The 27,692-nt window shown below is 45.2% G+C and overlaps 1 protein-coding gene across 2 annotated transcripts; it reads right to left on the reverse strand.

The window, feature by feature from the left end:
- Positions 1 to 893: 893 nt before the first annotated feature.
- Positions 894 to 22,581, reverse strand: LOC121854733. 2 transcript variants are annotated; one of them, XM_042349474.1, is made up of 3 exons: positions 22,407 to 22,564; positions 21,835 to 22,007; positions 894 to 1,797 (listed from the first exon to the last, which is right to left on the reverse strand). In XM_042349474.1, exons 2-3 carry the CDS (start codon positions 21,988 to 21,990, stop codon positions 1,186 to 1,188), a joined length of 768 nt encoding a protein of 255 aa, XP_042205408.1. In that variant the 5' UTR covers positions 21,991 to 22,007; positions 22,407 to 22,564; the 3' UTR covers positions 894 to 1,185. The 2 variants fall into 2 exon arrangements, 1 of the variants encoding a protein (XP_042205408.1); XR_006086628.1 differs by lacking the exon at positions 894 to 1,797 and adding an exon at positions 20,982 to 21,021 and having other exon boundaries at positions 22,407 to 22,581.
- Between the last annotated feature and the right edge of the window lie 5,111 nt (positions 22,582 to 27,692).

Consider the following 27,692-nt stretch of genomic DNA (forward strand, 5'->3'; position numbering starts at 1 on the left):
AACAGGTAACAAAAAAACAAAACAAAGACAATCGGACTATAAAAGGGTAGACAAAGGATGCGAGTTTTTGTTGTGTATAATAAAGTACCATAAATCCCTAAACAAAATATTCAGCTTATAAATTACCCTTAACCAAACTTAACCTAAACATTAACAGTATATACATATTAATACAACATAAACAATTTTGAAGCAAGTGGACGTGGGGGAGGCAATACAAGATACAAGTACTTAAGTGAGGAGCTGAGATGGCTGACGAGTAAGGCTGAGTATTGTAGAAGACGGTAGGTAGTCACTGCACCGTAGGTTTATAGGATAGATGATCCTGTGGTCACTTCCCAGAGCCAAGTGCCCTCTCCTCGAATTGGAGCTCACAAAGAAGACTTGGAGGAAGTGACGCAACAACCAGGATATGGAGAAGGGAAACCCCGGAGTGGTAACTAAGACGAGTCATACTCGTGTCTCGTCCCTAGATGGCGTTGCTCGTGGTGCTGGGTAGGTAGATCAGGACAATAGATGGCGTGCTTCGTAGTGCTGGGTGGAGGGGTTCGTAACAGTTGTCAACCTGTATTAACAACACAACATACATATATCATTTCTCACTTTTGATATTTTTTTTGGTTTGTATTTATTAATGGCTCTTTATTATTACAGGGGGTATTATTATTATTTAAAATTTGTTTAAACTTTTATTATTACTGTACGTATTTGTATTTTCTTTTATTATGATTATTTATTTTTGAATATTGTTATTAATTTATTATTACTGTTATTATGATTATTATTATTATTTTCTTTTATTATAATTGTTATTTATTAAATATATTTATATTAATTTTATTACTATTATTATTATTATTATTATTATTACCATTATCATCATCATCATCATCATCATCATAATTATTATTATTATTATTTTATTATATTATATTTTCGCCCCCCAGGCCTTGATGTGGGTCATTAAAAATGACCAGTGCCCGGGTGGGCTAATGCCCTTAAAAAAGGAAAAAAAGAAATAAGTGATATTGTATGAGTGCCAAGAATGCATGAATGACACAAATGAAGAATAAATTAGTTTGTGTATATTCACTTCCAGTCAATCTGTATTCAATGGGAAAAGGTTTGAAAAAAAAAAATAATTGTTTTGTCCAAGTACCTTACGGTATCAAATTACATTAGAGATCAACAGTTACCAGTAGTTATTGTAGTGAAACTTTGATTCAAGTTTTTCCTTTCATCATCTGTACAATTGCATACTACAATGCTGTCATTGCTAGTGTGGCTTATTTTAGTTTTGATTATATCAACTTTACAATGATTAAATCGTATTGCTCTCTTTGGTATATAATTCACTTCAGTATTGTATGCAAATAATTGGGCATTACCCTCTACTGTGATATTTCTTAACACATCTATATCTGATGTTTGTAATCTTATTGTCATGCCAGCCCTTATAACACCAGTAATGTAAACATCTCGAACAGTGGAATTTCTGATACTTAGGTTTTGTATCTGACTCCCATTCAAATGAAGTAAATCAACATTGGAACCATCAATATAAACACTGGAAATATAATGTGGTAGAGTGTTTATAGAAACATTGTATATCCTGAATTCTCCACTTGAGCAGGTGATGGAGGAGTTGCTGCTGTACACAATGACTTCATTCACATTCCTCAGCACCCGGTCAACACAGACAGATGTATCTATGAAGGCTGTGTTAGCATTACTGATGTAGACCCTCCTTTCACCTGTGTTCCTCTTGCCAAATGGGGTGTTCTCCAGGTACACAGGCTAGGAAAGCACATGTATAAAAACACTCAACTAAACATCTGATATCACATTCATCATCTGATTGTCATCATAGTAGACCATCAACACACTTAATCTGTGTTGTATTGCTTACCTCCCATATATTAATGTATATCAACTCCACTGTAAAATATGTATATACCTATAATATAAATGTAAAAAAAAAATAAATAAAATATATAACAAAGTAATAACCGTGGTAACATTCTGATATGTTCTTACTACCTGTACCACCATGTTATGTGTACTATTCAAGATGATACTAAATGTTACATAATACTATACTTACTTGAGATAAATGTACAGTATATATCAGGTGCCTTCAAGAAAGCTCAGGCTCTCAACTGGCTCAGCCATGACAATATTGCTATTCTTATCGACTCTGTGTCTGTGTTTTTCTGGCTAAATAAACTGTTTCAATATCAATAACTATATGTCAGATCATACACAAGTATGTCCACACATATGTACATACATTGCACCTGTATTGGATCTGCCCACTGTTATGCATTTGCTCTTCAATTTCTGAATGCCTCCCCCCCCCCCTTGGTAGATGTGCAAGGGAAGCAGTCAAAGCTGGCTGTGTATAATGTAGCTACCGTATTTCGTATGGGACCAAATATTTCATTTACTACTTCCTACAACCCAAACACTAAAGTCAACTGCAGCTACATCTAGCAAAACCCCATGAGAGTTACCGTACTCCTCTACCTTCAAGCAATAATTTCTCTTCTCATCTGTAATTACTCCTTAAGTCCAGTGTGCAAGTGATATGATAACCTAAGAAAAAAATTTTCTCACTATTTTTAGTTTATTTGTTCATAATTCACCATTCTGTTATTATTAGAGGCTATTTGGGGTAAAACAAAATTGGGGGGGGGGGAGGATGTTCTGGGACGTATCTCAATGTATAACGTGGGTTTATATGGGAAATTAATGTCCACTTAATGTATACATCTACTTAATATACAGGTTTTCAGAAATGCATTATATTTATTAAGTGCTCATTGACTGTATACAAAACTAAGATAAAAGTGAGGTTTCTTACAATCAGAATTCTTATAGGTATGGCAAAAATTTATCACAATTATGAGACCAATAATAATTACAGATAATCTGATACTGTACTGTATTGAGCTAAATGATTTGTACATTTTAGTAGATAACAAGGAATAATCATTGAATGTCTACTGAATTAAATTTTACCCTGTTGATGTTATAATGTATTAATACAACTTGACAACTAAGGTCTTTTATGTGCATGCTCAATGTTAAATTATACTGCACACAAACAACTATTAAAATTGAAAGACAGAAAGGTACTGGGTACATCTTGACTCAAATACTGTAAGTAGCTCAAAGTTCATCTTATAGTACAGGTTGACAACCCTTTATCCGAAATTCCGAAAACCGAAAAAAAATTTTGTGGAGCATTTTTTTAATGGGTATTAGCTCACCCGGGCACATGTCACTGACCCACATCGGGGCCTGGGGGGTGAAAATGTAATAGTAATAATAATTATAATAATACAGGTAATAATAATAATGATAAAATAGTAGTAATAATAATTATTCATAGCAAATAAAATTTTTAATAAAAAATACACAAAAATAAAATAAGAATGATAACAATAATAATAATAATAAAAATAATAATAACAGTAATACTGTAATAATGAAATAATAATAATAATAAAGAAATACAAGAATGAAAAAAAGATCAAAAGTGAGAAACATGACCTAGACCTATGAATTATTATTATTATTATTATAATTATTATTATTATTATTATTATTATTATTATTATTATTATAATTATTATTATTATTATATTTTAGCCCCCAGGCCCCAATGTGAGTCAGTGACCTGCTGTGCCCGGGTGGACTGATCCCTGTAAAAAAAAAAAAAAAAAAATCCAACCATTCTGAAATCCGATAAATTCCAAAACCCGGAATGCATCTGGTCCCAAGGATTTCGGATAAGGGATTGTCAACCTGTACTGACGGCATAAAGGATTGTAGAAGTTTTAGGCAATAAAAAAATTCTCCCACAAAATCAAATTAAGTGTATGTACAATCACCCAACCGAAAAGTAGGAGAAGGCTTGTACAATACAGTGGTCCCTCGGTTAACGAGCACAATCCGTTCCAGCAGGTTGCTCGTTAACCGAAAAACTCGTTAACCGAAACCATTGTTTCAATGGGTTTTTGGGTAATTGGTTCCAGCTCACCGAAAATTGCCTTAATTCAACAAAAAAGGTAGAAAAGTACACTTACTTTGAGGTGTGTATGTAGAAGGCTCCTGGATGATGATGGGAATTAGAATGGGGGTGGAGGATAAGGGAGAAGAGAAGGCATTGGGGTGGAAGAGAAGTCACCGCATGGCACCATCTCACCCATAAAATTTTAGTTCTCTTGGTGTAATTCAAGATTATTTTCTTTAAATCAACACTGCACTGCATTATATATTGTCAATATGTAAAATAAATTTCAAAATGACCAATAATTTTCTTGGAAACACAGAAAAAAGCGTCCAGTTGAAGAGAGTCTCAAGCAAGATGTTACCTCCACTGAAAACAGGGAGAGACTAAAGCCTGTCTGGTGTGTTAACAGGCTGGATGGCACGCCAGAAACTAGTTTCTTTACCTTCAATTATGTTCAATAATTGTTAAAATGACTAAAAAAGTTAATATTAAACTTTTAAAATTATTGAATAGTATAAACTTCTTGATATTTACTAAAATAGTAAGGAATTTAAGCCCTAAAACCGATTAATGTATTGGGGGACTAATACTACAGCTGGTGGACCGCCAAATGCAAGCGAAAACATGTTGAGGTCGGCTTGTAAAAAACTCGTTAATCGAGGGATTGCTCGTTAACCGAAGTTAAGAATCTTATGGAAGGTAAATCGTTAACCGAAATCTCGTTAACCGAGGCGCTCGTTAACCAAGGGATTACTGTACAGTATAATTATAAAAAAAAAACAATACAGGTGTATTACACTTGTACTGTACAGTGATCCCTCGGTTAACGAGCGCCTCGGTTAACGATTTACCTTCCATAAGATTCTTAACTTCGGTTAACGAGCAATCCCTCGATTAACGAGTTTTTTACAAGCCGACCTCAACATGTTTTCGCTTGCATTTGGCGGTCCACCAGCTGTAGTATTAGTCCCCCAATACAGTAATCGGTTTTAGGGCTTAAATTCCTTACTATTTTAGTAAATATCAAGAAGTTTATACTATTCAATAATTTTAAAAGTTTAATATTAATATTTTTTAATCATTTTAACAATTATTGAACATAATTGAAGGTAAAGAAACTAGTTTCTGGCACGCCATCCAGCCTGTTAACACACAAACAGGCGTTAGTCTCTCTCTCTTTTCAGTGGAGGTAACATATTGCTTGAGACTCTCTTCAACTAAACGCTTTTTTTCTGTGTTTCCAAGCAAATTATTGGTCATTTTAAAATTTATTTTACATATTGACAATATATAATGCAGTGCAGTGTTGATTTAAAGAAAATATTCTTGAATTACACCAAGAGAACTAAAATTTTATGGGTGAAATGGCACCATGGGGTGACTTCTCTTCCACCCCAATGCCTTCTCTTCTCCCTTCTCCATCCCCATTCTAATTCCCATCATCATCATCATTCAAGAGCCTTCTACATACACACCCCAAAGTAAGTGTGCTTTTCTACATTTTTTGTTGAATTTAGGCAATTTTCTGTGAGCTGGAACCAATTACCCCAAAACCCATTGAAACAATGGTTTCGGTTAACGAGCAACATGCTGGAACGGATTGTGCTCGTTAACCGAGGGTCCACTGTACAGTATAAACTGTGGGTAGTCAGCAGCTATTAAACAGAGAGGTATAGTACTACCGCCTGAGAAGATATTGGAAGCACAATGTATTGTCTAATGGTAGACCCTGCTGCCATATGGCATCACGAAAATTATGACCAAGTCCCTGGATGCTGATCTGTCTTTCTACCTCATTTACACACAATTGCAGGGTCTCAATTGTTTCTCTTACTTTGACAACACATACTGTACATACAGTATTACCCCACTTTACACACGCTTTACACGGTTTCACTTTCCGCACATTTACGCGGTACCTTGCCAGAACCGGACTTTCACTTTCCGCGGTGCATCTACTCATAACCGCGGTGAAGTATAATTTTTTTTTAATTTTTTTTTATTTAGCTCATAAAATTCATACAAATTACCCTGCCAGAATATAATTTACATTGCTGGAATTCTTACAATATGATGATCATTTTGAATATAAACATCATGGATTTTGTATTAGACATACAAATTTTGGATCTAATGTAATAATTTGGTTTACACAAAGCAAATATTTTATCGTTTGTGCAAAATATATGAAGTTTACATTCAAAATATTCCCTGACCTGCAAGGAATCCAGAAATATCAATTATATTATCCTAACTTTAGTCTGAGGTATTATTTATTACTAAACGTTAAAATCTAGTGGTTTCACCCAAACATTTCTCAGAGAGGTAGGAGCTAGTGAGCTGGGAAGAGGGGGGGGGATTTGAGTCCATTATTTGAATGGACATTAACCTGGCGACTGTATTTCTCTTAAATATTAATTGTGTGAGCATACCATCATAAAATTTAGATGTTATTTTTACTACAACATAGGTATTGTGTCGGAAAAAGTGGAGTTTGGGGGTCGGGCCAGTCTCTATTGGAATTAATCCCATATGTTCTGTTGTTCACTTTACGCGGTTTTCACTTTCCGCGGTACCCTGTGGGTTCAATTGACCGCGTAAATCGGGGTACTACTGTATATATATATATATATATATATATATATATATATATATATATATATATATATATATATATATATATATATATATATATATATATATATATATATATATATACAGTTTTACCCCGCTTAACGCGCTTTCACTTAACGCGTTTTCGCATATACGCAGTGCCTTGCCAAAGCTGAACTTTCACTTAACGCGGGTTTTTTCCACATATACGCGGTGAGTGTCCGGCTCGGATGCTATTTTTAGATTTTGCCCACGTGCCACGCGCCACCCGCCCGCCTGCCTGCCTGCCTCTCCCTCCTCCTCCCTCCGCTTGGGTAAGCGGCGCGGTAAGGTTGCGCAGTGTGTGTCTTTGTTGCGTTATCACTGACGTCATATGACGTCTCGGACTGTGATTGGCCATGCAGCCCTACCCCCCTCTGCTGCTAGCTGTAATTGGCTTAAAGTATTATGACGTGACTACCCCGGGGAGGGAGGGAGGGAGGAGAGACGACGCTTGACCTAGCCGCGGCAGTTTCATCCCTCAAGGCCACCCCGGGTTAACCCGCATCCATTGTTCCGTAAAATGGCTTCCGCCGGACCACCACCGCCCCCAGAGAGAGACCTTTCCTCACCTGGACCCAGCGGCACTAAGCTAAAGAAGACACGACGTTCATTAAGCTACGAGGTGAAGTACCAAATTGTTCAAGATTTGGAGAAAGGAAGACGGCAAGTTGATCTCGCGCGCCAGCATGGCGTCAACGAATCTACGATTCGTACAATCAAGAAGGATGCAGCCAAGATCAAAGACCACATGAAAATCACAAAGTCTGCAGGTGCTTCATCTATCAGGTATTGCCAGAACAGGGTGTTGGCAAAAGTGGAAAATTTGCTGGTGAGTTATTTGGTGCGTCAGGCGCGACGCAACATGGCGGTGGACATGCGCTCAGTGCAGGAGTACGCACGTGAGCTATACGCAGCAGTGACACGTAAACTGGGAATTGCAGAGCCCAAACCCTTCAATGCTTCCTCTGGTTGGCTGTATAGGTTTAAGAAGAGGAACAAGATCACCAACATCAACATTGGTGGTGAGGAAGCGAGTGCTGACCGTGCGGCGGCTAGAGATTTTCCTCCGTTTTTACGTGAGATTATGGAGGAAGGACAGTACAGTGACGACCAGGTGTTTAACATGGACGAATCTGGTCTTTTCTGGAAAAAGTTACCTTCCAAGACCTTCGTTGTCCAGTCTGCGAGCAAGGTAAGGGGCCGGAAGATGCAGAAGGAACGCATCACCGTCCTGTTTACCACCAATGCCTCCGGTACCTGTAAACCAAAGTTATCGGTGATTCACAAAGCCCGCAAGCCGCACGCCTACAAGAATATGGACATGAACAAGCTTAATGTCCACTGGCTAACCGCACGTAAGGCGTGGATGTCCTCTTCTCTGTCCCTCTTCTGGTTTGACAACTGTTTTGTTCCTGACGTGCAGAAATTCTGCGAGCAACAGAATGTTTCATTCAATATTTTGTTGCTCCTTGACAACGCACCAGGACACTCGCCCCTACTTATGGATCGTCACCCCAACGTAAAAGTGGTCTTCCTTCCTCCCAACACTACGTCATTAATCCAGCCCATGGACCAGGAGTTGATCTGCAATGTGAAAGCTGCGTACTCTGCAAAGAAGTTCAAGCTCCTGAACGACTCTACCAACACCAAGGATGAGTTGCGTAAGCTGGGTGACACCGACAGCGAGAGCAAAAGCGACGAGGACAAGGAACAAGAGGCGGCGACTCAAGAACTTCTCGTCAAACAATTTTGGAAGAAGTTTAACGTTAAACAAGCTGTAGACTTCTTGGTGGAGGCATGGGATCTGCTGACTATTGCTACGATTCGTCACGCATGGAGACATGTGTTGCATGGCATACCAGGTGAGAGGAGTGAACCTGTGACTGGTGAGGTTCAGACTGTTGCAGTAGCAGTGGACCTTGCCAGAGAAGCTGCGCTCAATATTACAGCTGAAGGCTTCTCCGAGACCACCAACGAAGACATCATGGAGGTGATCAAAGATCCTGAAGTGACTGCCGACGAGATGTTGGAAGAAGAACCCGCCAGTGAAGAGGAGGAAGAAGGTGCGTCATTCTCCGAAGAACCTAGTTTAAGTCATAATGATATTAAGTGTGTCATAGAGTTTACAGAAAAAATTAAGTCCGTCCTTTCCCGCGACAATGACGATGAACGCTATGACGTCTTCCATACCCGACTGGTGCAGGCTATGGAGCCGTACATCAAGGTGTATCACGACAACATCAACACCAGCCGTCAGAAAAGCATAACAGATTTCTTCGCCCGCAACCCACCACAGCCAGCCCAAGCCAGTGATAGTGAAAGTGAAGTTGATTTTGAGGGATTTGTCAGGGAAGCCCTGACAACTGTAAGTGACAGTGATGTTGATTCACCTAGTAATGGTGATTCACCTAGTAATGGTGATTCACCTGAGGGGCAGTAATCTGCCCTCTGCCTCGGAACCAGCCTCCATCCCCGTATGCCGACCCATCTCTTCTACTACCGTAAGTGTTCCGCAAAATTTTTCGTTTTTTAACCTATTCTTTATTTTTCCTATGTTAACCTTTATCTTTCCTAACCTAACCTCTTCTATATTACTTGTTTTTCATGCCACCATAAAGTTAAGATAGAATTTTTACTACAACATAGTTATTTGTCGTCAAAAAGTGGAGTTTGGGGGTCGGGCTGGGTTCTATTGGAATTAATCCCATATGTTCTGTTATTCACTTAACGCGGGACCCTCTGGGTTCAATTGACCGCGTTAAGTGGGGTACAACTGTATATATATATATATATATATATATATATATATATATATATATATATATATATATATATATATATATATATATATATATACATATATATATATGTAATAATAGCAAATAAATCTACATACAATCAACACCTCAACCCGCCAGGATTCGAACCCACGGCCCACGATTGTGACCGGGGAACGCTAACCGCTGGACCACCACATACTAAAAGCAGTCCTAGACTTTGTCATATTTCACACAAAGCCTGTTCAACGAGCTTTTGGCACTGTGAACCTCTAATGGGGACCGCCGTATCAGTAATGGCAGTAACGTCTTACCAAATCCGGCTTCGAAACACGAGGATCCATATAACAAAGTCTAGGACTGCTTTTAGTATCCTGGTTGGCCACTTCTCGCTACGCTCACCCCAAATCCTGACCCTCTCTCTGCTGCCATTGTTGGCAGTCTTCCCGGACCGGACCATCCACGACTGACATCGTCGACAACAACTCACGAGCGTTTTCGGTTTATCGAGCATTAGCTTGCCCTCCCCATGTGGTGGTGTGAGTGACCCACACTCCAGCTGGAGAGCAGCTATAGCGCGATATTCCCGACGTGGTTTGAGCTCTTTTCCTTCTACTGCTATTTTTCCTTTTTTCGCTCTGGCCTAGGGACCTGCACCCTCAAAAGTGTATTCGTCCTGCGGTCCCCTCTGTAACTGTTCACCTCCCTCCCAGGAGATTGTAAACACGAAAGGGGGCTGGAGCAAGAACCCATCCCAGCTGAGTCTTTCCAAGAAAACCGTGATCGTGCGGGTCCACCTGGAAAGAGGGTAGCAATCCTTATCCTTCCCCAATAGGCACACTTAGCTCACGTCTATAAGTGAGCAGTCACATACACTAGGAAGTAGGTTTCCCCAACGGGGCTCCGGAAGAGAAGCTCAGGAACCACTCTACGACCACCCGGCCATCATTGCCTGTGGGGAGTGCTGAAATTCCTGTGCTACTTGCTCAACCGGAATAGGTAGGCTCTAAAACAAAAACAAAAAAAACACCACTTAACCACCGGTTATGGAGTGCGTACGCCCTCCTAACCGCGACCCCCGCCTGAACCGCCAACCTGACGACCCGAACCATGACAGGCTCCGCACAGAGAAAGCGGACCAGTTAAGCGCCTTCAACGAAGCCCTGAAAAGCAAGAACACTGCCACCGCCTCCAACAACTCCACCACCACTATTACCGCCATTGAGGACGACAACTGGACGAAGGTTGAAAACAAAAAACACCGACGTGCTTTTTTGGGAAACGAATGCCATCAAGCAGTCCAAAAGGCACCCATCACCACCACCAGCTCACCCCCAACGACACTGCCAAAATTACGGATCTCGAAAACGGACACGAAAACGACATATACCGCCATCACAGAGATCGAAAAACTAAATCCACTGGCCAAGTTCTCAGTGTGGCCCAACCTAAAGGGGGAGATGATTATTCACCCCAAAGACAAGGACTCCGCCACCACCCTCGACACTTGCCTGAAAAACACCACCACCATTGCATCAACCAAGCTGGACCCCGCCCAGAAAATGATGAAGTCGGTAGTCCTCCGGTACCCAAAGGAACTACCCCTCGAACCCCTGGAGAACCACCCAAAGATCCTAAAAGCCGAGAGATGCTCTCCCTCGTCCGACAAGACGGCCACCACAAAACAAGTGCTCATAACGCACTATGGTCCACCCCCCAGCACCTTAGACCTCAAAACCTGGGGGATCTACGAAGTGAGGCCCTTCGTCCCGGAGCCCCTGCGGTGCTTCAGATGCCAGAAATACGGGCACCATCAGACGAGGTGCACGTACAAGGAACTCTGGGCAGTCTGCGCACAGAAGCACGACACGCTCCTGCCTCACCAAGTTGAAAAATGGAGAAAAAATTGCCCCCAAGTGTGCCAACTGCGGGGGCAAACACCACGCCTGGAACCCTGGATGCTCCGAGAGGACAAAGAGGGTCCAGGCAAACCGACCAGCAGCAAGACCGGCCCCCACCGCCTGCACACCAGCCCCACCAAGTACCTTCGTGTGGGGAACCCAAAGGCCAAAACAACAAAGCCAACCTCCTCAGCCGGTCAACACCCAAAGTGCAGCCCAGTTTCCTGGCCTCACTACGGCCACACCTCAGCCACCCAAGCAGCAGACAACGACAACCACGAGAAAGACAAAAGAAGCACACACCAAGGCACCAGAAGGAATGATACACGTATCAGACCTAGCCAAGGTACTGACAACCTTCGCGGAGGGCCTAGCCGGACTACTGGGCCACAAGATCCAACCCACACAGCTCCAAATACTCATGGGGAACGTCCTCGGGCAAGTCGCCACAGCTCCAGCCACCTCAGTGGAGGACGCCATGCCGGTCCCCAGCCGAGGTACGCTCTACACCGAAAAAGGCCACCAGAGAACCAAAGATACTGACAGCTCCCAGAAAGAAATTGGACGTTTCAACTCCCCTGAACCGAACCACAGCCCAGAAGGCAAAAACCACAGAACAAGAAGATATGAACCTGATCCAGTCGGAATCGGACCTGAACATTTCCATCGAGGACCACCAGAAGTCCCCGATGAAACAGTGGTGGAAAACAACAGCACCCTGAACATCCTTACATGGAATGCTCGGGGCATCAAAAACAAGAAACACCTCCTGCAAGAAGCAGCAGCCAAAGACAAGCTTGACATTATACTGCTACAAGAAACACTTCTACAAGAACACCACTGTTTCAAATTCAGTGGTTACAAGACATACAGGAGGCATTTCACGCAGACGTCAACAAGAGGATGTATGATCTTGGTCAAGTCAAGCATACCCTCCTCCGAGGTCATGCAGCAATTTCCATGTGGGGAAAACATCGAGACAGGCCGTCAAAGTAACCCTCCAAGAACGGGAATTAACTGTTCACAACATCTACAAGAACCCAAGGGGCTCACTGGAGGTGACTCAATTATTCACTTTAGCCGCTGACCACGCCACACTCATAGGAGGGGATTTCAATGCACATCATCCCTTCCTAAGCTCGGTAAGCCCCACAAATGAAGACGGCCTGCACTTATACACCACCTTTCAAGACACACCCGAGATCGCCCTCCTGAACACCGGAGAGCCCACCCACATTAGGGGAGGAAGGCTAGATCTAACCTTCGTCTCCAGTGCACTACAGCCTTCGGCCTCCTGGCAGCTACACCCCACGCTGACCAGCGACCACTTTGCCACCCTAACAACACTGAAGGTGAACAAACTCCCCACTCCACCCCCCACCGAGATGGAGATACAATACCCAAAAGGCAGACTGGGGACTCTTTAAGAAACACCTGGCTAAGTGGCGCGAAAAATCACAGCCGGCCGGCGCAGCGCCCGTGGATGAGACAACATCTCCACCAACAATAGGTCGAGGCGTTTCACCAAGCGGCAGAAGAGGCTATCCCCAAAACAAAACCCACATCAAGGCAGTACAATGATTACTGGTACTACTGTCCCAGGGTGAAAGAACTCAACCACAGAGTGAACATGGCTCAAAGAAACTACAGGAGACATCCCACGGAAACAAACAGACATCTCCTGCAAGTCATAGTTAAGGATACCAGGGAAGAGAAGGAAGAAATAAAAAACGTAAGCTGGCTCAAGTGGTGCTCCAAACTGAACGAGCACACCTCCCTTGGTAAGATGTGGGCCCAGATCCGAAGGGCATCTGGGAAGGCAACACCACCACCACCAACCCATTCCAACCCAGAAGATGAAGCCGAGAGACTTGCAAAACTGTTCTCCGACCGAGCAACAACGAAGAACCTCCCGAGACAGGCGGAGGAGACACAACGGCGCAGGTCAGACTCCAGATGATCGAAGAGGCCTGCAACAGTGAAGATGACACCGACAGACCTTTCAACCAGCAAGAACTCCAGAAGTTGCTAAAACGAAGCAAGGAGACAGCACCAGGGGCCGACAGGATAACCTACTCCATGCTTTCCCATGCCGGAAAAGCCGGACACGAGGCTTTGCTACAAGTCATCGATGCTTCGTGGACAGCACAAAGACTTCCACCGGAATGGAAGAAGGCAGATATACAGCCCATTCCGAAGCCCAGAGAACCAGACAAACCGAGACCCATCTCCCTTCTCAGCTGCATAACGTAGACGGGAGAAAAAATGGCTCTCAACCGACTCAAGTGGAAAGTAGGCAGACCACACCCTCACATTTTTGCTTACACCGAGAACACCGGCACAGGCAACAACATCGCCGAGATACTCAGCACAGTGGACTACAAACCAGCTCTGGTGGTCTTCCTCGACCTGGAGAAGGCCTTCAAACTAGCAAATCCATTGGCCATTATAACGACGCTCGCTGAAAAAGGCGTCAAAGGAAGGTTGCTGGGGTGGATCCAGAACTACCTCACACAGAGAGAAGCAAAAGTATGCTTTCAGGGAGCAACCTCAAGCTACAGGGTCCATGAAAACGGAACCCCATAAGGAGGCATCCTCAGTCCAATGCTGTTTAATGTCCTGAGGGAAAATCTTGTCAAACTTCCTTTGAGACAAACAGCCAAGCTCCTATGCTATGCAGACGACTTACAGCTTATAGTAAGAGGATCAAACAGACTAGCCAACACGCAAGACGCACTCCAACTTATAGAAGAGGAGTGCAACAGACTTGGACTCAAGATAAATCCAGCCAAGTCGAAAGCGATGGCCATCTGCACAGACACACCAGACAAGATGCTCTCCATACAAAACACGCCGGTAGTCTGGACCAACACCCACCAGTGTCTTGGAATCTGGTTTGACCAGAAACTCACTTTCAAGCCGCAACTCGAGTATCTCAGGCACAGGACGAAGAGCAGACACAATATAATGAGGTCGCTCACCAGCACAACCGTAGGAGCAAACCTCCATGTGCTCAAAGCCTACTACACGGCCGCCATCAGATCTCTGGTAGATTACAGTGCTCCAGCACTCATTGGACTGAGAGAAGACCAGATAGCTAAGCTAGAAGTCATCCAAAATAATGCTCTCAGGACCATGCTTGGAGCACCCATGTGGACCAGAATTTGCAATTTGCAAATGGAAACTGAACTACCACCCCTGGCAGTACGAGTCAAGCAGGTGACAGCCGATCTCCTCGCCAAAATCTGTAGATCACATAAGCCCACAGCTGCCAAAACGCGAATCAGTGGCTCCCTCCACCTCGACCACAGAGAGCGAGGGGCTACCTGGTCGCACGAGGCAAGCTAGGTCATCCGACACCTGCAAGCAGAAACACTCGTCAAGAACAACCAAGACACACCTGACAAAGGTTACATAGTTCCTCCACCATGGAGCCCTCCACCAGCCACATTCAAAATTACCGACCTAGGCGATAGTAAAGCCAACCTCCAGAAGGAGGACCTCAAAAAAATAACTCTAGAAGCCATAGCCACCGAGACACCGGCTGATGCAGCATCATACTTCACAGACAGCTCGGTGGACCCAAAACATCATACATCCGGAGCGGCCTTCTACACCCAAGGTCAGACCCTCCGATGGAGACTTTCTAATGATTGCTCCACCCTACTAATAGAGTTGGTAGCAATGTCAAAGACCCTACAACACGCTGCAACACAACACAACAAGTCCATCATAATTCACACGGACTCGAAATCGGCCCAGCAGGCGCTGCAACACAGCCAACCAAGAGACAACGTCCACATCCTAACCTCGATCCTCGCACATCTACAGGAATTCCAAAGACAAAACCGCCCAGTCGTCTTACACTGGATTCCCAGTCATGTAGGGATCGGGGGAAACGACGTGGCAGACGAAGCAGCCAAGGCAGCCACACGTTCTAGTAGCGTACACATTCAAGTTCCAGCAAGCGTGCAACAGATCAAGAATCACCTCAGAAAGACTAGCAAGCTCCACATCCAAAAGAGCTTCCTTCACGCATTCAACGCTGGTTCCCAATCAGCCAAATGGTACCTGGCGGCTACAAAAGGGGAACCACCTTTCGCGGACAAGAAAACACCAAGACAAACCCAAGTCAGCCTTCATCGACTACGACTAGGGTGCAAGTGCTCCTGGCAGATGATCGGAAATGACGTCATGGAATGCACCTACTGTCAGGAGCCAGCAGCCAACCCACTTGAACACTATCTCCTCGACTGCGAAGTCACACAAGACCTCCGAAACAGAACTCAAAACTTCCAAGAAGCACACACAACACCAGCGGCCACTCTAACCCGAAAGGCCCAAACAAACCACATTCACCACCTTCTCCGGGTCATCACACGATACCCACCACCCAGATAGCTTAGAAAGTATCCTCTCCCAGCAATTGCGGATCCCAGTTCGGGGGGCGCGCCACTCCGAAACTGACCACGTCCAAGAGTGGGGGTTGGTGATAAGCGTCCACTGATCGGGGGTCCGCTCACACTTGCAACCTGCAGTATCCTTCCATATCTGCAGGTAGGACAACCTACAATCCCAATCCGGTCTGGCTGCTCCAGGAGCTCCAGCCGGAACCACCAAACGGGCCGCCAATAGGCAAAGGCCCGTGTCGGACTACGGTCCGACAATCTCAACAACAACAACAGACAGTGACTCTCTAACCCTCTCTCGCCATGAACGGTTACGAGTTTGATAACGTGGCGCGGATACGTCCGGATACGCCGACCTGCCCCAAGAAATTAAACCTCCTAGTTCTCAAGAAGTTCTTTGAAACTAATGAGATCATGGGTGTCACCAAGGTGGAACGAATAAAGCTCCATGGTAACATCAAGATCACCTTCGCCGAGAAGGGTATGCCCGTACAGCTCGCGGAGATCCCAGACATCAACGGCATTCCATTTAAAATGATTGCCTACAAGTGGGACAACCTGAAGCTGGGAGTAATCTCCCACGCCGAAATTGCCCACGTGGACCAAGCAGAGCTGAGTGAGCTCTTCAAGGGGCAACTCCAAGTTGTGAAGAAGCTGTCCGACACCACTGCCCTCATCGGACACCATACAACTCTACCCAAGGAGGCTCAACTGGCGTAGGTAACTGTGCCAGTCAAGCCCTACTGCAGACCGAAACGCTGTTACAAATGCCAGCACTACGGACACACTGTCAACAAGTGTGAGGCGCAGGAGGACACCTGCTCCCTGTGCGGCAGCCCCGGACACCGCTACACGGTCTGCCCCAACACAGTAAAAAAATGCGCTGCCTGTGGCGGCCCACATTCCTCCGCCGATCGGACCTGCCCCAAATGGAAGGAGGAATGCAGGATAGCTAAGGCTCGACTCGACAAGAAACTGAGCTACAAAGAGGCCCTCCTTGCTGTATGCTCCCAAGACAAGAAAAAACCAGTAGAAAAGAAAAACCAAGAAAAGAAAACTCAAGAAAAGACACCCGCCACACAGAATCAAGAACACCACGAGGCCCGTGGAGCTGAAGCCCACGTGATCAACCTCACCATCTCCGAATTCTTCCACTCCTATGAGGACATAAGACACGAGGAAGACGAACAACAAGACCCAAACACGAATGAATGGACACTTCAAGAGAGCAAGAAGAGGAGGAGAGTTAGAAGAAAATCAACTTCAAGCTAAGAAGAATACCAAGACAGAAGACCAAGACATTTCCTCCAAACAAGAATACAACACACACAATCAAGCCGACCAAGCACTGAGAAACCATGGCCCAACCCAACACGCACCTGACGCTTGACCTGACGCTAACCTGGCTCTGTCCTGCCGCCTCCCAGCTGCGTCCATATGAGTTGCTGCTGCCTCCAACTTAAACTCCCTCACGCAAGCGGTGTTTAGCCACTGCACCTATCCCCTCCTCCTAAAATTCACTTCAATCCTCCCTTTATCCTTCCCCTGAACCTCCTTCCCCCCTGTCACTAGCATTTTATCTATGTATGTACAGGGAGACCATTCTACTCTGACCTGCAGGACCAGCAAGATCTCTCTCCAGCACCTCACCACCCAGCTTCCTCAGAGAGGTCCTCTCCCTACAGAAACTCAATGGTGACCCCCGGAGTGACCACTCACACAGGATGGAGGAGAAACAGATCACGCTCCCAGTCTTCAAGCAACATGGAAGACTGGCTTACCCACGCAGAGGCAGCTCTCATCGGCTCTACAGCTACTATCTCTACACCGCAGGTTAGACACCCTAGAGCAGCTCTGCTACTCAAAGCAGACAGCTGCTCCTCTTCCTGCCCCAAGCACCACATCCTACCGACCCCAACACACCCGTTCTGCCTCAGACGCCGCCCCCGGCCCAGCAGTGCCCCCTACCGCTCCTCCTGACACGGCCCCTGCTCCTGACGCGGACCCACACACCCCTCTTTTCTCCCTCAGGTATCCCCTGCTACTGTCGTGCACCCTGCTGCTGTCATGGACCCTGCTGCTGTCGTGCACCCTGCTGCTGTCATGGACACTCTTCCTAACGCAGCCCCTTCTCCTGACCCAGGCCCACACATCCCAGCAGGCGCATCTGAGGACTCTGTACCTGTCGCGAAGGAAGCACAACATTCATCGCCTCCTCAACCCTCCTTCTCCCTCTTTTCTCCCACAGATCTCGTGTATCTAGACAGAGTTGCTCCCCCCGTAGCGGCCGGCGTATCCACGCCCTCGCCGTTATGTCCCACATGTGGCATGCACCACCCGTCCTGCCTCACATGTGGCACGCAACTCTGCCAACCTCCAGCCTCCCGCCGCGCCCGGAGGGGAAGGGGAGTATTGTAGTGGACTCCATCCCCTACAAGGGACAACTGACCCCCAGCGCGCCTACCAGCCAATCAGCGTACAGCCAAGTTTAGAAGCTCCAAAAAAGTTGTTGGTAGCGAAAGGCAGAGCGGGGAAGATGACAGAGGAAGGAGCAGGAGGTGAGGAAGGGAATTGTAGTGGGAGAGATAGTGCCGTGGCTTTACACGACTGCGTTTATTTGGTTAGCGCATAGCGCACGTATTTGGTTTTTTGTCTGTGTTGGGTGTGTGATCCTCGGGTCACCACTCCTCCGGATTGTGTTAGTTCAAGTTTAGAAGCTCCAACAACTTTCCCTGAATACGAATTCGCAACCTTTCGATTTACAACAGGTACCTACTTACTGCTAGGTGAACAGGGACCAAGGGGGCTAGGAAGAGTGTCCAAACAACTTCCGCTTGCCCGGGAATCGAACCCGTGACATCTTGCTTGCGAGGCAAGAGCGGTACCGCTTCTACCACAAGCGCCCCTAAGCGTACAGCCAGCGGTGCCGGTAGACCTACTCTCCAGCACGGACGTACACGTAGCAACGCTAGGACCAGAGTGCCAGACCTACTCTCCAGCACGGACGTACACGTAGCAACGCTAGGACCAGAGTGCCAGGCCTCCTCCTCTGTGATTGGCCCTCTCGCTACGCTCACCCCAAATCCTGATCCTCGTAAATTGTATAAATTCGGCCATGCCTGGACTTGAAGAAAACCCTGAACTTCTTTCCCCCCTGTCACTAGCTTTTTTGTATGTATGTACAGGGAAACCATTCTACTCTGACCTGCAGGACCAGCAAGGTCTCTCTCCAGCACCTCAGCACCCAGCGTCCTCAGAGAGCTCCTCGCCCTACAGGAATTCTGAGCAAGCTACACCTCAACTAGTAACTCCTTAGCACTGCACTGTACAACAATATATATACAGAAAACGCATCATGAGTTTCTATTCTACCTCATTCCTGAGTGTGAGATATCTACATGTACGTACGTTGTGTGGCCATACAAAGAGATAATAGACATCTAAAGATAATTGACTACTGGCCACAATACAGTACGCTACAGACCATCCGTTTTTGCCGTCTGATTTCTCAGACCTTGGCAGGAGCATCTGTTAGACGGACCTCCTCATTATGGAAGCCTTGCATCAGTTATAAAGTAAAGCCATCCATTTGTGATATGGCTTCCTGTGAATTGTGATTTTCGCACTAAGGCTCGTCTAAATTAAGGTAATATACTGGATATTTTTATTTCACATTCTTTTCCTGATTTTAGCTCTGTACATAGGTCTCTCGTCATTTTTGTCGGTTTTAAATTGGAGTGCTCTTTCTTTAAATTTTGTGGAAGGTAAATTTTGGTATAATGTTACGTTTTTAATGTATATCACCTGTATTTTTAAAACTTTTTTAAAACTTTTTGTTTTCTAGGCTCTGATGATGGAAAATGATTTTTCGAAACGTTAGTGATTAAAGAAACCCAACTTATTCTATATATATATATATATATATATATATATATATATATATATATATATATATATATATATATATATATATATATATATATATATATATATATATATATATGTAACTGGTCGGAATTTACTGGACCTTTAATTTCTCACTTGACTTGGGGTTTATTAAAGATTATTAGATGGTAATGGCAGTGGAAGCGCCCCTTTGAGAAAAATCCCGAACCAGCACAAGAACACTTAAATCTACTAAACAAAATAAATTGTCCGTGACCCGTGGAAGGATAGCGTCTGTGACTGGGATGAATGAGACACACTGTAAAATTTACACTTATATTCCCTCCAACACTAAAAACACAATCAAATAATGGTACACCAATATGCGCACCTCTTAACCTGAACTTAAAACACTACTCTGGGGAATAAAAGTTATACATGATGTTGAAATTATTAGAAACTCAGGCAATGCCTCATTAGAGAACAATAAGTTTAAAGTATTAAGAAATGTTGCTTGCACACATGAAACAGGCCTTAAGGGCTTTCAACAAAATAATATCCAGCACTGAGAAAATGGTATTAAAAAAATAAGAAATTTATAACTCTACAATGAATAGGCCTTAAGGGCACTCAACAAAATTACATCACCCCAACAGATGCACAATTCCTAACCTAACTTAACCACTACTCTGGGGAACAAAGGTTATACCTGAGATCGGAATTATAAAGGAAAATTAGATGCATTAAAGGAATTAAATCACAGTATCACTCTGGTTCCACTTAGTGACACAAACATTCATAAAACAATACTATCAAAATCATTTAGGAACTATTACTACACACGTCAAGATAATATCAGTAACTGAAAAATGGTATTAACTACACACAAAAATATTGTCACTATTATTGAGATGTTACTGGGTCCACCAATACCCGTGAACCATGCTTCACCCAACTCAACATACACCAGTATTAAGGGAGATAAAATGTTTCTCTAGGTATCCCCTAGATTCCTGGTCTCAGTGTGTGACCATTTATTTACTCAGATAGCCTCAGTGTACTCTCAGTGCGTCCATGGGCGGGAAGAGAGAACGCCCGCAGGTGACCATGGCCAGTAGGCTATACTTCTAGCTGACCGAGGGCACGTGGTGTTGTGCACCCACGTGGTAAGAACTGATCACCCAATGCTGATGCTGGTCCCGTGTCGTTTTAGTTGTCGGGAGCACTGGTTCACTCAAGAGATCCTTTGCTACCCCGCTAACCAGTGACAAGCCTACACTGATCGTTCCAACGGCGACAATCGCCAATCCTCAATCATCAACGGCAGCCTCAAACGGCAGTCAATCTCTGCAGTCAAGTGGGTTCTGACGGAAACCCTGAAATTGACTCACTGTTAGCTCTTAATAACTTTATCACTGCCCTATCTAACCCCTATCTGAGATCGAATGAGACTTACTTGTTATACTGCAATAGCGCAACACAGGTGACTAGACCACGTGACTATTTCTGTGGACGGACGCGCAGGGACGTCCTGTAGGTCCGATCGCTTTCACGTGACTGAGGACCAGCCAGCCTCGCGTCTCTCCAAGGCGCTAGCTTAGGCCTAGTGACATATTTTCTGCCTAACTAATAACTTTCTTGGGACACCCGTAACATTATTCAGACTGGTAAACGATCTATAATAATTTCAAATTCAATAATAGTCCCTTAACTTCATGAATCGCATCATTATTAATTCGGTAAACTACATTCAATATCGTATAGGCCTAGTTCCACAAACTCTCGCACGTAGCGGGAGCCGGTCTTCCCTCAGACGACCTTGAACTCAGTTTGAAATTACACTGAAGTTTCTGAATATTACAATCGATCCCCCTAAAAAAAGACAGCACTGTCCTCATGTGCTGAGAAAAACATGCATACGACCCCTTAAAAAATTGTTCTAAGAAACTGCATCTCACCCCTTTAACGTGCTAAACGCAGCATTCCCATCTTCTCTTCTCCCCTTCTCTCCCCCGCTAACATATATATATATATATATATATATATATATATATATATATATATATATATATATATATATATATATATATATATATATATATATCCTTCAGTATTTCCTTTTGGTTAAAATACTTCAGTCGTAAATGTGGGAATACATTGCAGTATACCAGATAATACATTTCACTTACTTGAGGGTTATTCTTGAAATCACAGCGCAGGTTCTGACTACCTGTACTGGGTGTACAGTATGGTGAGTCGGAAGAGACTACCAGGTGGGAGGTTTGCTCAGTGTTACTCGGCACCCACGCAAGGAAACAGGAAATAAAGTGCAGGTACTTCATCATCGAGGACCTTGTTGCAACTGTCATTGGAAACATCTTTTGAGATCTGAATCTTAGAGAAACAATTCTTCCTAATGCTGGGGAAATGGATAATTGATAACTTTTCGAGAAACTTTGCTCATCCCCGAAATTATCTAAATAATTTACAGGGTATTTAGAATTATTGATAATGCACCTTTGAAAAAGTTAGGTGTGAAGTGGTAAAAAATTATCATGCATACTCTAAATTGTTTACCAATATCTACAGTAGTTTCATGATAAAAAAATCCCAAATATTATTGTCAACACACCATGTAACGTCTAACGTCTTTTGTTCACATTCCCCAATTTTATTATCTCCATTTCAACTTAATACTATTCCTATATTGTTTATACAGTAGTTGTAATGTTACAAATCACATCAGCTGTTTCAATCTTACCTTCTTTTTTATTTATTTTTGGTTACTACAGAATCTTCAGTCTTGAGCAGCAGCACCAAAGAGCACTACACACAGATGCGACTGTTACTGACTGACGGTTCCTCGTGTGTGACAGAGTACAGATAAAGAGATAACACTGTAGGTAACGGTTTTGAATTTTTTTAAGTATAATTTGATACAGGGAGCGGGCAAATATACCCGTCTCCGTCTTGCCTTCCCTACAGATTATTGACTAAATACTGTATTAGTGTATTACGAATTTGTGCGTATTTGTATTGTAGCGTACTGTTGTGGCAGGTTGTCAAATTCTCTTTATATGGTCTAACAACGTAGTGTACGTACACGTAATATATCTAACATTCAGGATTGAGGTAGAATAGAAACTCACAATGCGTTTTCTGTATATATATATATATATATATATATATATATATATATATATATATATATTGTTGTACAGTGCAGTGTTAAGGAGTTACTAGGTCAGGAGAAGCTTGCTCAGAGTTCCTGTTGGGCGAGGAGCTTTCTGAGGGAGCGTGTGGTGAGGAGCTGTTGAGAGATGTTGCTGGTCCGGTAGCCGAGTGTAGAGTGACCTCCCCGATTATGATGATGATGAGGATAATGAAGTAGAGTGGCAAATGACTTTGCACCGGAAAAGGAGAGGAGAGAGAGAAGTAAAACATAGAAACGGGAAGAAAAGTAGGAGGGGTAGATAGCACGTGGGCTGTCCACCTAGCCGAGACGAGTTGATATGTTGGGGTGGTGGCCGCATGCAGCACACGCCCGCCCGCCCAAGGGAGGAAGGTGTATACTGCCAGACTGGGGGTCACTAATGATACGGGGGAATACTTAACTCTAATCTTAATTTCTAAGGGTCGCTGCCACCAGACCCCCTCTGGACAGCATGTAGCTCGTTAGGTAGCGTGCAGAGTGGACTAGGCATTGGGTTAGGTTTTCCATTGATCAGATCGATAAGGGGAAAGAAGGGTGAAACCATAACATGTCTTAATTAATTTATTCCTTATAAAACATACTGGTAAAAAACATACAAATGAATTGGTCTTCCTCAGAAGAACAACGAAAATGTTGGTTACCCAGATGGGCACCAGACGTCTTACATTAATGGCGTGTCATCCACATACTTATTGCATAACAATCTGTGACCACCGTACCTCGGTCATTCCTTCTTACACTACCCTGTAGGGTTTCGTGATATTATGTTGTCTAGCACTCAGGATGGATGGAAACTCTAGGGTGGTGGTTTTCTTATATAATATAAGTTATATGGTAGACAGTCTGGTGCTGGAGATGCCGTGTGGTGAGGAGCTGCTCAGTAGACACGTTCGGTGAGTAGCGTGTTGAAGGAGGTAGATGTGCAGGAGCTTCGTTAGAGAAGATGTTGCCTGTTGCTGGCCTCCAGGTTGAATGAGAACGGGACAGCGAGGAGCTTGCTTGGAGGAGGTGTTGCGTGTTCAGGAACCGAGAGCAGAATAAGAGAGCTGGTTGGTGAGGACGCTCAGAGAAGGACAGCTGGTGGGTCGCCATGCTCGCCGGCGGGAGCGAGGACCGCCAGGCAGGCGGAGGAGAAGCGAGGGCCGCCAGGCAGCGGCGGAGGAGGAGGTGTTGCGTGTTCAGGAACCGAGGCCAGAATGAATCTCAATGGAGAGACAGAGCTTATATACACAGCAGCCGGAAGTAAACCCGTGGGAACTCGCCGGTTTCTCGACTCCGTTGCTAGGGAAGACGTAGCAGGTGGCTGGTTGCTAGGATACTGTGGCATCTGGTGACGCGGATACGCAGTTGTAGGGGAGACGTCCACTACAATACTACCCCTTCCCTCCAGGCGGTGTAGGAGACTTGTTGTCTGTAGAGTTGCTTAGCACATGTGAGGCAGAACGGGCGGTGCATGCCTCATGTGAGACAACGGCGATGGCGTGGATGAGCCTGTCGCTGGATACAACTGTCTAGATACACACTATCTGTGGGAGAAGAGAGGGGGAAAAAGGGTGTGTGGAGGCGATGAATGTTGTGCTTCCCTCATGACAGGTACAGAGTCGTCAGATGCGCCTGCTGGGGTGTGTGGGCCTGGGTCAGGAGCAGGGGCTGCGTCAGCAGAAGCGGATGAGGGCTCGTGACAGCAGCTGGGTCCACGACAGCAGCAGGGTGCAGGACATTAGCAGGGAGTACCTGAGGGAGAAAAGAGGGGTGTGTGGGTCCGCACTCAGGAACAGAGGCCGCGTCAGGGGCGGCAGGGGTTACTACTGGGCCGGGGTCGGCGTCTGAGGCAGGACGGTGTGCTGGGGTCGTCAGATGCGCCTGCTGGGGTGTGTGGGCCTGGGTCAGGAGCAGGGGCTGCGTCAGCAGAAGCGGATGAGGGCTCGTGACAGCAGCTGGGTCCACGACAGCAGCAGGGTGCAGGACATTAGCAGGGAGTACCTGAGGGAGAAAAGAGGGGTGTGTGGGTCCGCACTCAGGAACAGAGGCCGCGTCAGGGGCGGCAGGGGTTACTGCTGGGCCGGGGTCGGCGTCTGAGGCAGGACGGGTGTGCTGGGGTCGGTAGGATGTGGTGCTTGGGGCAGGAAGAGGAGCTGGTGTCTGCTTAGAGTAGCAGAGCTGCTTCTGTGTGGATAAGCCAGTCTTCCATGCTGCTTGAAGACTGGGAGCGTGATCAGTTTCTCCTCCATCCTGTGTGAGTGCGAATCTCCGGGAGTCACCATTTGTAGGGTTTCGTGATATTATGTTGTCTAGCACTCAGGATGGATGGAAACTCTAAGGTGGTGGTTTTCTTATATAATATAAGTTATATGGTAGACAGTCTGGTGCTGGAGATGCCGTGTGGTGAGGAGCTGCTCAGTAGACACGTTCGGTGAGTAGCGTGTTGAAGGAGGTAGATGTGCAGGAGCTTCGTTAGAGAAGATGTTGCCTGTTGCTGGCCTCCTGGTTGAATGAAAGCTGGACAGCGAGGAGCTTGCTTGGAGGAGGTGTTGCGTGTTCAGGAACGTAGAGTAGAATAAGAGAGCTGGTTGGTGAGGACGCTCAGAGAAGTACAGCTGGTGGGTCGCCATGCTCGCCGGCGGGAGCGAGGACCGCCAGGCAGGCGGAGGAGAAGCGAGGGCCGCCAGGCAGCGGCGGAGGAGGAGGTGTTGCGTGTTCAGGAACCGAGGCCAGAATGAATCTTAATGGAGAGACAGAGCTTATATACACAGCAGCCGGAAGTAAAACCCGTGGGAACTCGCCGGTTTCTCGACTCCGTTGCTAGGGAAGATGTAGCAGGTGGCTGGTTGCTAGGATACTGTGGCATCTGGTGACGCGGATACGCAGTTGTAGGGGAGACGTCCACTACAACCCCTTAACACATCAGACTGCTCCACCTGCATGGAATATAGCACCGTCGGTTATCATACATAGTAGCACCCTCTCAACACACCCGTTACCCTCCACACCTGCAGGTATGGGGCTCCTTGTAATTTCTAGGTATACCTAACAGGCACCTCATTCGCACACCACCCTTGGTGGGTAGAGACGAGGGCTACACCAAGAGACATACCAGTACTATTTCTACGCCTGGTATTATAGGTCGCTCCAAGTGACAACCGCGGAGTTTCTCAAGCGTTTCCTTATTTGTTCTACTCATTTGGGGTGGTGTGCTGGGGATCCACAGGTTCACAGTGGAAGTGCATGACCACTGTGGTGTGGCCTTCACAGTGAGGTCATGGCTGACGCCCGGTAGGCGCTCAGAACGCGTCGTCCTGTATTGGGAGAAGTCGAGGCATCACTGAGAATTTTTTTTTTTTTAAGGGAATTAGCCCACCCGGGCACAGGTCAAACGACCCACAACGGAGCCTGGGGGGCGAAAAAAAAGAACGGAAAGAAATTGAAAATATAGAAAAAAAGGTTATACTGTATTAATCTACACCACGAAGATGCCGGAAAACCAGCTTTTTAAAGTGAGACAGATTGTAAGAGCATGGAAACACAGAAGAAGGCAGAGCATTCCGCAGTTTGGCTGTGTGAGGAAAGAAGGAGGTACTATAACGGGTTATTCTCGTGTGACCGACATCCACAGAGAAATGGTGGGCACCGCGGGCAAGACGTGTGTTATGAACCCACGGCCTTGCCAGCGGTACACAGGATGCCACATCCACTGAACATTGCCCGTTAAAGTACCTGTAAAAGAGAGAGAGTGAAGCAACATTGCGGCGAAGAGAAAGGGGAGAGAGATTGTCGACTAAAGGAGGAGAGTTAATAAGACGAAATGCCTTTGATTCCACCCTATCTAATAGTTGGACAGAAGAAGAGCCACCCCAGATATGAGAGCAGTACTCCAAGTTAGGACGAATGAATCCCTTATATACTTGGAGCAACTGCTCAGGAGTGAAGTAGCTGCAGCATCTGTACAGCATTCCCAACTTTCGGAAGGCAGCTTTAGTTATACAGGTATTAAGGATGTGTGATTTCCGGGACATATTGGAGGAAATGGTGAGGCCTAACATATTTATTTCAGAATTTGGGAGGATGATAGCGTCCTGAAATGCAATTGGTGGGAGATCGTCTACTTTACCAAGTGTAATTGGTAAATATTGAGTTTTGTTACTATTGAACTTAACCAAGTTTGTATCTCCCCATTCAGAGATGCTGCACAGATCCACGTTGATAGAAGTAATGATATCAGTTCTAGAAACAGATCTAGTTTGAGAGTTAGGAGGAAGGGAAAAATGTGAGGAAGAGTGAAGAGTAGAATCATCGGCGTAAGAATGGATAGAATTAGTTGTAGTGTGAAGTAAATCATTGATAAAAAGAAGAAAGAGAGTTGGTGAAAGAATAGAACCCTGTGGGACGCCACTATTGGTAGAGAAAGAGCGAGAAATCGATCCCTCGACAACAACTGCCATGGATCGATTCTCAAGGAAGCTAGAGATGAGAGAACAAAGTGGGGGAGAGAAACCAAAAGAGGGAAGTTTAGATAGCAAAGACGTGTGCCATACCAAAGATGGGTGCAATAGGAGAGCAGATCACCAGTAGATCTCGCCTGGCGAAAGCCATACTGGTGATCCGACAAAAGAGAAAGGCGTTCAAGGTGACGGAGAAAATGGGAGTTCAAGATAGTTTCGAAAATCTTAGAGAGGGATGAAGTTAGGGCAATGGGGCGATAGTTAGAGGGATTAGAATGGTCACCCTTCTTCGGGATGGGCTGAACCAAGGCATGCTTCCAAGAAGAAGGAAAAGTTTTGGTTTTGAGGCAAAGGCGAAAGAGGAGAGCAAGCACAGGGGCCAGGGCTTCAGCAC

Source organism: Homarus americanus, unplaced genomic scaffold, assembly GCF_018991925.1.
Source record: "Homarus americanus isolate GMGI-L3 unplaced genomic scaffold, GMGI_Hamer_2.0 scaffold9475, whole genome shotgun sequence".
NCBI lineage: Eukaryota > Metazoa > Arthropoda > Malacostraca > Decapoda > Nephropidae > Homarus > Homarus americanus.